At 50.8% G+C, this 12,257-nt stretch overlaps 1 protein-coding gene across 1 annotated transcript in view; it reads left to right on the top strand.

Annotated features, from left to right (window-relative positions):
- Positions 1 to 12,257, top strand: part of LOC124023889 (brain-specific angiogenesis inhibitor 1-associated protein 2-like) — a gene marked incomplete at its 3' end in the record, with an annotated part of 69,137 nt that overhangs the window by 50,206 nt on the left and 6,674 nt on the right. The window contains exons 3-4 of the mRNA XM_046338052.1: positions 4,739 to 4,800; positions 7,048 to 7,119. Of these exons, the coding sequence (XP_046194008.1) occupies positions 4,739 to 4,800; positions 7,048 to 7,119 (134 nt within the window). The remainder of the gene's footprint in view (positions 1 to 4,738; positions 4,801 to 7,047; positions 7,120 to 12,257) is intronic.

The raw sequence follows: 12,257 nt of genomic DNA, 5'->3' as shown, positions 1-12,257 counted from the left end.
ATATTTTGTTCCTTTTCTTTACAATGCATTGCATAATCAGAAGAGGCAGCGTGTAGGTATATTAAAAACACCAGGACCAATCTTCCACTGGCTGCATGACTCTGCCTCTCCTTCTTTAGTTCTCTCTCTCTTACTCCTCTTCGTTTGGTGATAAACTGTTGTTTGTTGTTTATTATTTGTCATATTGCCAGTATAAAGATCAACCAACCAATATGTTTGATCTCCACATAAAACAACAGCAGTTATATAAAGTTTGAATAATATATATTTTTTTGCTTGTACCACTTTTTGAAGTTTCTTTCACTACAACTTCTTTAGAAGATGTCCTTCTCGTTGATTTGCATCATTTCCTTCCCTCCTCCTTTCCTTTCTGTCTTGTTTAATGTGTCATTGTATTTTATTTATCTGTTAAATGTGTTTCCTGTTGAGACATCCAAATGTTCCACCATGCACCATCCTGGCTACCAGTCTGTCCTCTGTCTGTTAGTGCGTCTGTTGTGTCGTTGTGTTGCTGCATGGGCTCTCTGCACACTGGGATCTCTCTTGCTCTCTCTCTCTCTCTGCTCTCTCTCTCTCCCCTCTCATGCTCTCTCTCTCTCTCTCCTCTCTCTCTCTCTCTCCTCCTGCTCTCTCTCTCACCTCTCCTGCTCTCTCTCTTCCCTCTCCTGCTCTCTCTCCCTGCTCTCTCTCCCCTCTCCTGCTCTCTCTCCCCTCTGCTCTCTCTCTCCCTCTCCTGCTCTCTCTCTCCCCTCTCCTGCTCTCTCTCCCCCCTCTCCTGCTCTCTCTCCCCCTCTCCTGCTCTCTCTCCCCCTCTCCTGCTCTCTCTCCCCCTCTCCTGCTCTCTCTCCCCCCTCTCCTGCTCTCTCTCCCCCTCTCCTGCTCTCTCTCCCCCACTCTCCTGCTCTCTCTCCCCCTCTCCTGCTCTCTCTCCCCACTCTCCTGCTCCTTCTCCCCCCTCTCCTGCTCTGTCTCTGCCCCTCCTCTCCTGCTCTCTCTCCTGCTCTCTCCTGCTCTCTCTCCTGCTCTCTCTCCCCACTCTCCTGCTCTCTCTCCCCACTCTCCTGCTCTCTCTCCCCACTCTCCTGCTCTCTCTCCCCACTCTCCTGCTCTCTCTCCCCACTCTCCTGCTCTCTCTCCCTACTCTCCTGCCCCTTCTCCTGCCCCCTCTCCTGCTCTCTCTCTCCCTCTCCTGCTCTCTCTCCCCTCTCCTGCTCTCTCGCTCCCCTCTCCTACTCTCTCTCCCCTCTCCTGCTCTCTCTCTCCCCTCTCCTGCTCTCTCTCTCCCCTCTCCTGCTCTCTCTCTCCCCTCTCCTGCTCTCTCTCTCCCCACTCTGCTGCTCTCTCTCTCCCCACTCTGCTGCTCTCTCTCTCCCCACTCTGCTGCTCTCTCTCCCCACTCTGCTGCTCTCTCTCCCCACTCTGCTGCTCTCTCTCCCCACTCTGCTGCTCTCTCTCCGCACTCTGCTGCTCTCTCACCCCACTCTGCTGCTCTCTCACCCCACTCTGCTGCTCTCTCTCCCCACTCTGCTGCTCTCTCTCCCCACTCTGCTGCTCTCTCACCCCCACTCTGCTGCTCTCTCTCCCCACTCTCCTGCTCTCTCTCCCCACTCTCCTGCCCCTCTCTCTCCCCACTCTCCTGCTCTCTCTCTCTCCCCACTCTCCTGCTCTCTCTCTCTCCCCACTCTCCTGCTCTCTCTCTCTCCCCCACTCTCCTGCTCTCTCTCTCCCCACTCTCCTGCTCTCTCTCTCCCCACTCTGCCGCTCTCTCTCTCCCCACTCTGCTGCTCTCTCTCCCCACTCTGCTGCTCTCTCTCCCCACTCCTGCTCTCTCTCCCCACTCCTGCTCTCTCCCCCACTCTGCTGCTCTCTCTCCCACTCTGCTGCTCTCTCTCCCCACTCTGCTGCTCTCTTTCCCCACTCTGCTGCTCTCTCTCCCCACTCTCCTGCTCCCCTCTGCTCTCTCTCCCCACTCTCCCCCACTCTGCTCTCTCTCCCCACTCTGCTGCTCTCTCTCCCCACTCTGCTGCTCTCTCTCTCCCCACTCTGCTGCTCTCTTTCCCCCACTCTCCTGCTGCTCTCTCTCTCCCCACTCTGCTGCTCTCTCTCCCCACTCTCCTGCTCTCTCTCTCCCCACTCTCCTGCTCTCTCGCTCCCCTCTGCTGCTCTCTCTCCCCTCTCCTGCTCTCTCTCCCCACTCCTGCTCTCTCTCCCCCTCCTGCTCTCTCTCCCCTCTCCTGCTCTCTCTCCCCCTCTCCTGCTCTCTCTCCCCCTCTCCTGCTCTCTTCCCCCTCTCCTGCTCTCTCTCCCCACTCTGCTGCTCTCTCTCCCCCCTCTCCTGCTCTCTCTCTCCCTCTCCTGCTCTCTCTCTCCCCCTCCTGCTGCTCTCTCTCCCCACTCTCCTGCTCTCTTTCCCCCTCTCTGCTGCTCTCTCTCCCCACTCTCCTGCCCCCTCTACTGCTCTCTCTCCTCTCCTACTCTCTCTCTCCCCACTCTGATGCTCTCTCTCCCCACTCTGCTGCTCTCTCTCCCCACTCTGCTGCTCTCTCTCCCCACTCTGCTGCTCTCTCTCCCCACTCTGCTGCTCTCTCTCCCCACTCTGCTGCTCTCTCTCCCCACTCTGCTGCTCTCTTTCCCCACTCTGCTGCTCTCTCTCCCCACTCTGCTGCTCTCTTTCCCCACTCTGCTGCTCCTCTCACAACTCTCCTGCTCTCCTCTCCCACTCTCCTCCCCCTCTACTGCTCTCTCTCCCCACTCTGCTGCTCTCTCTCCCCACTCTGCTGCTCTCTCTCCCCACTCTGCTGCTCTCTCTCCCCACTCTGCTGCTCTCTCTCCCCACTCTGCTGCTCTCTCTCCCCACTCTGCTGCTCTCTCTCCCCACTCTGCTGCTCTCTCTCCCCACTCTGCTGCTCTCTCTCCCCACTCTGCTGCTCTCTCTCCCCACTCTGCTGCTCTCTCTCCCCACTCTGCTGCTCTCTCTCCCCACTCCTGCTCTCTCTCTCCCCTCTCCTGCTCTCTCTCTCCCTCTCCTGCTCTCTCTCTCCCCTCTCCTGCTCTCTCTCTCCCCTCTCCTGCTCTCTCTCCCCACTCTCCTGCTCTCTCTCTCTCCCCTCTCCTGCTCTCTCTCTCCCCTCTCCTGCTCTCTCTCTCCCCCTCTGCTGCTCTCTCTCCCCACTTTGCTGCTCTCTCTCCCCCCTCTCTGCTGCTCTCTCTCCCCACTCTGCTGCTCTCTCTCCCCACTCTGCTGCTCTCTCTCCCCACTTTGCTGCTCTCTCTCCCCACTCTGCTGCTCTCTCTCCCCACTCTGCTGCTCTCTCTCCCCCTCTCCTGCTCTCTCTCCCCCTCTCCTGCTCTCTCTCCCCCCCTCTCCTGCTCTCTCGCTCCCCTCTCCTGCTCTCTCGCTCCCCTCTCCTGCACTCTCTCGCTCCCCTCTCTCCTGCTCTCTCGCTCCCCTCTCCTGCTCTCTCGCTCCCCTCTCCTGCTCTCTCGCTCCCCTCTCCTGCTCTCTCGCTCCCCTCTCCTGCTCTCTCGCTCCCCTCTCCTGCTCTCTTTCCCCTCTCCTGCTCTCTCTCCCCTCTCCTGCTCTCTCTCCCCTCTCCTGCTCTCTTTCCCTCTCCTGCTCTCTCTCTCCCTCTCCTGCTCTCTCGCTCCCCTCTCCTGCTCTCTCTCTCCCTGCTCTGCTCTCTCTCCCCTCTCCTGCTCTCTCGCTCCCCTCTCTGCTCTCTCGCTCCCTGTCCTCTCCTGCTCTCTCTCTCCTCTCTCCCTGCTCTCTCGCTCCCCTCTCCTGCTCTCTCTCTCCCCTCTCCTGCTCTCTCTCTCCCTCTCCTGCTCCCCTCTCCTGCTCTCTCTCCCCCCTCTCCTGCTCTCTCTCTCCCCTCTCCTGCTCTCTCTCTCCCCTCTCCTGCTCTCTCTCTCCCCTCTCCTGCTCTCTCTCTCCCTCTCCTGCTCTCTCTCTCCCTGCTCTCTCTCTCCTGCTCTCTTTCCCCTCTCCTGCTCTCTCCTGCTCTCTTTCCCCCTGCTCCTCTTTCCCCTCTCCTGCTCTCTTTCCCCTCTCCTGCTCTCTCCTGCTCTCTCTCCCCTCTCCTGCTCTCTCTCCGCTCTCCTGCTCTCTCTCACTCTCCTGCTCTCTCTCTCCCCTCTCCTGCTCTCTCGCTCTGCTCTCTCGCTCTGCTCTCTCACTCGCTCTCTCCTCCCACTCGCTCCGCTCTCCTGTTCTCTCTCTCCCCTCTCCTGCTCTCTCGCTCTCCTGCTCTCTCGCTCTCCTGCTCTCTCCTCCCACTCTCTCCGCTCTCCTGCTCTCTCTCTCCCCTCTCCTGCTCTCTCGCTCTCCCCTCTCCTGCTCTCTCGCTCTGCTCTCTCTCACTCGCTCTGCTCTCTCGCTCTGCTCTCCCCTCACCTGCGCTCTCTCCTCCCCTCTCTCCTGCTCTCCCCTCCTGCTCTCTCTCTCTCTCTCCCCTGCTCTCCTGCTCTCCTGCTCTCCCCTCTCTCTCCCTCTCCTGCTCTCTCTCTCTCCCTCCCCTCTCCTGCTCTCTCGCTCTCCTGCTCTCTCTCCCCTCTCCTGCCTGCTCTCTCTCCGCTCTCCTGCTCTCTCTCCGCTCTCCTGCTCTCTCGCTCCCCTCTCCCTGCTCTCTCTCCCCTCCTGCTCTCTCGCTCTCCTCTCTCACTCGCTCTCTCCTCCCACTCTCTCCCCTGTCTGTAGTGAGGATGTTTGTTGACATCTGCTCTGTGTGTTTCTTTTTAGGGGACGTGCTGTTTCAGATGGCTGAGGTCCACAGACAGATCCAAGTACAGCTAGAGGAGATGGTGGGTATATGAACCTTCATAAGGACTTTATGACACATTCATAAGCAGATTGCTAGAGGAGATGGTGGGTATATGAACCTTCATAAGGAATTTATGACACAATCATAAGCAGATTGCTAGAGGAGATGGTGTACTGTAGGAATAGAGGTCAAATAACTTTGATTTAAATGCTGAGCTGTAGTCTAAGAACAGCATTCTTATGTAGGTGTTCCTTGTGTCCAGGTGGGAAAGGGCAGTGTGGAGTAAAGTAGAGATTGTGTCATCTGTTGGGGAGGTACGCAAATTAGAGTGGGTCCAGGGTGTCTGGGATGATGGTGTTGATGTGAGCGATGACAAGTCTTTCAAAGCAGTTCATGGCTACAGATGTGGGTGCAACGGGGCGATAGTCATTTAGACGAGTTACCATGGTGTTCTTGGGCACAGGGACTATGGTGGTCAGTGAAGACACTTGCAAGCTGGTCAGCGCATGCACCGAGTATGCATCATGGTAATCCGTCTGGCCCTGTTAATGTTAACCTGTTTCAAGGTCTTACTCACATTGGCTACGGCGAGTGTGATCACACAGTTGTCTGGAACAGCTGGTGCTCTCATGCATGATTCAGTGTTACTTGCCTCGAAGCGAGCATAGAAGGTGTTTATCTCGTCTGGTAGGCTTGCGTCACCGGGCAGCTCGCGGCTGGGTTCCCCTTTGTAATGCGTGATAGTTTGTAAGCCCTGCCACAATAAAGACACGCCCCCCCCTGAGCGTACCTGAAGCTGCTGTTCTGTCCTGTTAATAAAGACACGCCCCTGCCCTGAGCGTCTGAAGCTGCCTTCTGTCCTGTTAATAAAGACACGCCCCTCCCCTGAGCGTACCTGAAGCTGCTGTTCTGTCCTGTTAATAAAGACACGCCCCCTCCCCTGAGCGTACCTGAAGCTGCCCCTCCCCTGTTCTGTCCTGTTAATAAAGACACGCCCCCTCCCCTGAGCGTACCTGAAGCTGCTGTTCTGTCCTGTTAATAAAGACACGCCCCCTTCCCCTGAGCGTACCTGAAGCTGCCGTTCTGTCCTGTTAATAAAGACACGCCCCCTCCCCTGAGCGTACCTGAAGCTGCTGTTCTGTCCTGTTAATAAAGACACGCCCCCTCCCTGAGCGTACCTGAAGCTGCTGTTCTGTCCTGTTAATAAAGACACGCCCCCTCCCCTGAGCGTACCTGAAGCTGCTGTTCTGTCCTGTTAATAAAGACACGCCCCCTCCCCTGAACCCCTGAAGCTGCCGTTCTGTCCTGTTAATAAAGACACGCCCCCTCCCTGAACGTACCTGAAGCTGCTGTTCTGTCCTGTTAATAAAGACTCCCCTGAACGTACTGTTCTGTCCTGTTAATAAAGACACGCCCCCTCCCCTGAGCGTACCTGAAGCTGCTGTTCTGTCCTGTTAATAAAGACACGCCCCCTCCCTGAGCGTACCTGAAGCTGCTGTTCTGTCCTGTTAATAAAGACACGCCCCCTCCCCTGAGCGTACCTGAAGCTGCTGTTCTGTCCTGTTAATAAAGACACGCCCCCTCCCCTGAACGTACCTGAAGCTGCTGTTCTGTCCTGTTAATAAAGACACGCCCCTCCCTGAACGTACCTGAAGCTGCTGTTCTGTCCTGTTAATAAAGACACACCCCCCCCTGAACGTACCTGAAGCTGCCGTTCTGTCCTGTTAATAAAGACACGCCCCTCCCTGAGCGTACCTGAAGCTGCTGTTCTGTCCTGTTAATAAAGACACGCCCCCTCCCCTGAACGTACCTGAAGCTGCTGTTCTGTCCTGTTAATAAAGACACGCCCCCTCCCCTGAGCGTACCTGAACTGCTGTTCTGTCCTGTTAATAAAGACTGCTGTTCTGTCCTGTCCTGTTAATAAAGACACGCCCCCTCCCCTGAGCGTACCTGAAGCTGCTGTTCTGTCCTGTTAATAAAGACCCCCCCTCCCCTGAACGTACCTGAAGCTGCTGTTCTGTCCTGTTAATAAAGACACGCCCCCTCCCCTGAACGTACCTGAAGCTGCTGTTCTGTCCTGCCGATGGATAGAAAAAACAGCGTTTGTAAAACCAGCGTTATCAGCATGTATTTGTGTTGTTCTAATGCTTAGAATATGTTCCTCCTATATGATCACATGGTCAGGATGAACACCTGGTCCTAACTCTGTTCTGTTGTTAGAGTGATGTCACCATTAACCCTGTGCTTCTCTTCACCCCTCAATCTCTCCATCTGTCCGTCCATGCAGCTGAAGTCTTTCCACAACGAGCTGCTGTCTGAGCTGGAGAAGAAGGTTGAGCTGGATGCTCGTTATCTGACGGTGAGCATCTGACTAAATGGCTGAAACACACACACACACACACACACACACACACACACACACACACACACACACACACACACACACACACACACACACACACACACACACACACACACACACACACACACACACACACACACACACACACACACACACACTAGGGCTGTGACGATATCAGTATCGCAATGGTTTTTCCATGCCAACAATGAAAACACAAAGCATATTTAACTCTTTGTTCCTTTTAGAAACCTGCTGTAGAATACTGTGTGCTGTAGCTTGGGGGAAAACACAGAGCATATTTAACTCTTTGTTCCTTTTAGAAACCTTCTGTAGAATACTGTGTGTTGTAGCTTGGGGGAAAACACAGGACTCTGGATGACAACATAATGATGTTTGATTCCAACATTCTGTTTTCCTGCAGAAGTTTTAAATCCGCTTTGTTTTCTGTTTCCTTCCCAGCATACTAACGATTTTCATCCAAACACACCACAGTTATTCAGCACCACAGTTATTCAGACCATGTCTGTCTTTCAGCTACTGTCTACCTTCACCACAGATATTTAGCACCACAGTTATTCAGACCATGTCTGTCTTTCACCTACTGTCCCCTGTCAGCACCACAGTTATTCAGACCAGTTATTCAGCACCACAGTTATTCAGACCAGTTATTCAGCACCACAGTTATTCAGCACCACAGTTATTCAGCACCACCGTTATTCAGCACCACATTTATTCAGCACCACAGTTATTCAGCACCACAGTTATTCAGCACCGCAGTTATTCAGCACCGCAGTTATTCAGCACCACAGTTATTCAGCACCACAGTTATTCAGGCCATGTCTGTCTTTCACCTACTGTCCCCAGTCAGCACCACAGTTATTCAGACCATGTCTGTCTTTCACCTACTGTCCCCCGTCAGCACCACAGTTATTCATCACCACAGTTATTCAGACCATGTCTGTCTTTCACCTACTGTCCCCCGTCAGCACCACAGTTATTCAGACCATGTCTGTCTTTCACCTACTGTCCCCCATCAGCACCACAGTTATTCAGCACCACAGTTATTCAGCACCACAGTTATTCAGCACCACAGTTATTCAGACCAGTTATTCAGCACCACAGTTATTCAGACCAGTTATTCAGCACCACAGTTATTCAGACCATGTCTGTCTTTCACCTACTGTCCACCTTCACCACAGTTATTCAGCACCACAGTTATTCAGCACCACAGTTATTCAGCACCACAGTTATTCAGCACCACAGTTATTCAGCACCACAGTTATTCAGACCATTTCTGTCTTTCACCTACTGTCCACCTTCACCACAGTTATTCAGCACCACAGTTATTCAGACCATTTCTGTCTTTCACCTACTGTCCACCTTCACCACAGTTATTCAGCACCACAGTTATTCAGCACCACAGTTATTCAGCACCACAGTTATTCAGCACCACAGTTATTCAGCACCACAGTTATTCAGCACCACAGTTATTCAGACCAGTTATTCAGACCAGTTATTCAGACCAGGTCTTTGTCAAAGTGTTTGGTGTTCTTACTCTGGACCTCCATTCAAACAGTATAGCTCCTTTTCCAGAAAATGAAGCTTTTGAGAAAACAACTCTTTAGAATATTTAGAAACGACATAACCAATAAGCAAAGAGAGAATTATAACATTTCCTGTAGCATGCATTGAAGTCTGAAGCAGCAGGAGTGATATAGTTAGAATGAGTGGGCTGTGAGCGGGCTGCAACCAGCCAACTCCATGTGGAGGAGCAGCAGTGTGGCTGTGCTGCAGGTTAGGGGGACGAGGTGGTGTTCTCATCATCATACACCATTGTACTAGCTGTAGAATTAGATTGTTGGGTATGCTAGTTATAGCATTAGACTGTTGGGTACGCTAGCTGTAGTATTAGCCTGTTGGGTACGCTAGCTGTAGCATTCCCCTGTTGGGTACTCTAGTTATAGCATTCGCCTGTTGGGTACGCTAGTTATAGCATTAGACTGTTGGGTACGCTAGCTGTAGCATTCGCCTGTTGGGTACTCTAGTTATAGCATTCGCCTGTTGGGTACTCTAGTTATAGCATTCGCCTGTTGGGTACGCTAGTTATAGCATTAGACTGTTGGGTACGCTAGCTGTAGCATTCGCCTGTTGGGTACTCTAGTTATAGCATTCGCCTGTTGGGTACTCTAGTTATAGCATTAGACTGTTGGGTACTCTAGTTATAGCATTAGACTGTTGGGTATGCTAGCTGTAGCATTAGCCTGTTGGGTATGCTAGCTGTAGCATTAGCCTGTTGGGTATGCTAGCTGTAGCATTAGCCTGTTGGGTACGCTAGCTGTAGCATTAGCCTGTTGGGTACGCTAGCTGTAGCATTAGCCTGTTGGGTATAATAGCTGTAGCATTAGCCTGTTGGGTATACTACGCCAGGGTACCCCAATTGGCGGCCCGCAGGGTTTCTATCTGAGCCAAAAAAAAAGTAGTGTATGTATATATATATATTTGTATGTATTTTTTATTAATATATTATTATTATTTTTTTATCTTCATGGTTGGAAATACTGTAAGACTGTAAAAACACCAGAAAATCATCTCCAAGTGATTTTATTTTAAGAAATCTGTTCCCCAAGTATTCCAATGCATAATAGAGACGTGATCGTATACAAATGTAAGCAAGGTTTCTGTCTGTTTCTGTGTGGACATCCAGGTTTCCCTCCAGCAGCCCTCTGCTATTCATAGCTTGTTTTGTCTCTGTTCTGTCCGGCAGTCTGTGGTCGGTCTTTCTTAGAATTCTATTATTATTTTTAAGTCCATTTTTTTCTTCTTCCTCTGTCACACTGTTTGTTCTGTGGGCAACAGTGTGTACCACACTATTCCCTATGTAGTGCACTACTGTTCACCAAAATCAATTCCACCCTGCATACCACTGCTGGCTTGCTTCTGAAGCTAAGCAGGGTTGGGCCTGGTCAGTTCCTGGATGGGAGACCAGATGCTGCTGGAAGTGGTGTTGGCGGGCCAGTAGGAGGCACTCTTCCCTCTGGTCTAAAACAATATCCCAAGGCCCCAGGGCAGTGATTGGGGACACTGCCCTGTGTCGGGTGCTGTCTTTTGGATGGGACGTTAAACGGGTGTCCTGACTCTCTGCTGTCATTAAAGATCCCATGGCACTTATCGTAAGAGTAGGGGTGTTAACCCTGGTGTCCTGGCTAAATTCCCAATCTGGCCCTCAAACCATCATGGTCACCTAATAATCCCCAGTTTACAATTGGCTCATTAATCCCCCTCCTCTCCCCTGTAACTATTCCCCAGGTCGTTGCTGCAAATGAGAACGTGTTCTCAGTCAATTTACCTGATAAATACATTTTTAAAAATAAAATAAAAAATAAAAAAATAGGGTTCTGGTTAAAAGTAGTGCACTGTATAGGCAATAGGATGCCATTTTGGATACAGACAGTGAGTGTTCTGGGAACTCTTATGAAACTGGGTTCAAACCGAACCCTGCCCATAGCTGATGTTAAATATGCCCCATTCTGCAGTAACTGGAGGCTATTCCCACAATGAATAAATATGCCCCATTCTGCAGTAACTGGAGGCTATTCCCACAATGAATAAATATGCCCCATTCTGCAGTAACTGGAGGCTATTCCCACAATGAATAAATATGCCCCATTCTGCAGTAACTTCTTCAGTAACTGAGGCTATTCCCACAATGAATAAGTATGCCCCATTCTGCAGTAACTGGAGGCTATTCCCACAATGAATAAATATGCCCCATTCTGCAGTAACTGGAGGCTATTCCCACAATGAATAAATATGCCCCATTCTGCAGTAACTGGAGGCTATTCCCACAATGAATAAATATGCCCCATTCTGCAGTAACTGGAGGCTATTCCCACAATGAATAAATATGCCTCATTCTGCAGTAACTGGAGGCTATTCCCACAATGAATAAATATGCCCCATTCTGCAGTAACTGGAGGCTATTCCCACAATGAATAAATATGCCCCATTCTGCAGTAACTGGAGGCTATTCCCACAATGAATAAATATGCCTCATTCTGCAGTAACTGGAGGCTATTCCCACAATGAATAAATATGCCCCATTCTGCAGTAACTGGAGGCTATTCCCACAATGAATAAATATGCCCCATTCTGCAGTAACTGGAGGCTATTCCCACAATGAATAAATATGCCCCATTCTGCAGTAACTGGAGGCTATTCCCACAATGAATAAATATGCCTCATTCTGCAGTAACTGGAGGCTATTCCCACAATGAATAAATATGCCCCATTCTGCAGTAACTGGAGGCTATTCCCACAATGAATAAATATGCCTCATTCTGCAGTAACTGGAGGCTATTCCCACAATGAATAAATATGCCCCATTCTGCAGTAACTGGAGGCTATTCCCACAATGAATAAATATGCCCCATTCTGCAGTAACTGGAGGCTATTCCCACAATGAATAAATATGCCCCATTCTGCAGTAACTGGAGGCTATTCCCACAATGAATAAATATGCCTCATTCTGCAGTAACTGGAGGCTATTCCCACAATGAATAAATATGCCCCATTCTGCAGTAACTGGAGGCTATTCCCACAATGAATAAATATGCCCCATTCTGCAGTAACTGGAGGCTATTCCCACAATGAATAAATATGCCCCATTCTGCAGTAACTGGAGGCTATTCCCACAATGAATAAATATGCCCCATTCTGCAGTAACTGGAGGCTATTCCCACAATGAATAAATATGCCCCATTCTGCAGTAACTGGAGGCTATTCCCACAATGAATAAATATGCCTCATTCTGCAGTAACTGGAGGCTATTCCCACAATGAATAAATATGCCCCATTCTGCAGTAACTGGAGGCTATTCCCACAATGAATAAATATGCCCCATTCTGCAGTAACTGGAGGCTATTCCCACAATGAATAAATATGCCCCATTCTGCAGTAACTGGAGGCTATTCCCACAATGAATAAATATGCCTCATTCTGCAGTAACTGGAGGCTATTCCCACAATGAATAAATATGCCTCATTCTGCAGTAACTGGAGGCTATTCCCACAATGAATAAATATGCCCCATTCTGCAGTAACTGGAGGCTATTCCCACAATGAATAAATATGCCCCAT

The sequence above is a fragment of the Oncorhynchus gorbuscha genome, unplaced genomic scaffold, assembly GCF_021184085.1.
Source record: "Oncorhynchus gorbuscha isolate QuinsamMale2020 ecotype Even-year unplaced genomic scaffold, OgorEven_v1.0 Un_scaffold_1709, whole genome shotgun sequence".
NCBI classification, from domain to species: domain Eukaryota; kingdom Metazoa; phylum Chordata; class Actinopteri; order Salmoniformes; family Salmonidae; genus Oncorhynchus; species Oncorhynchus gorbuscha.
Note: the sequence above shows the minus strand (reverse complement) of the source record. Positions and strands in the feature narration are given on the sequence as shown.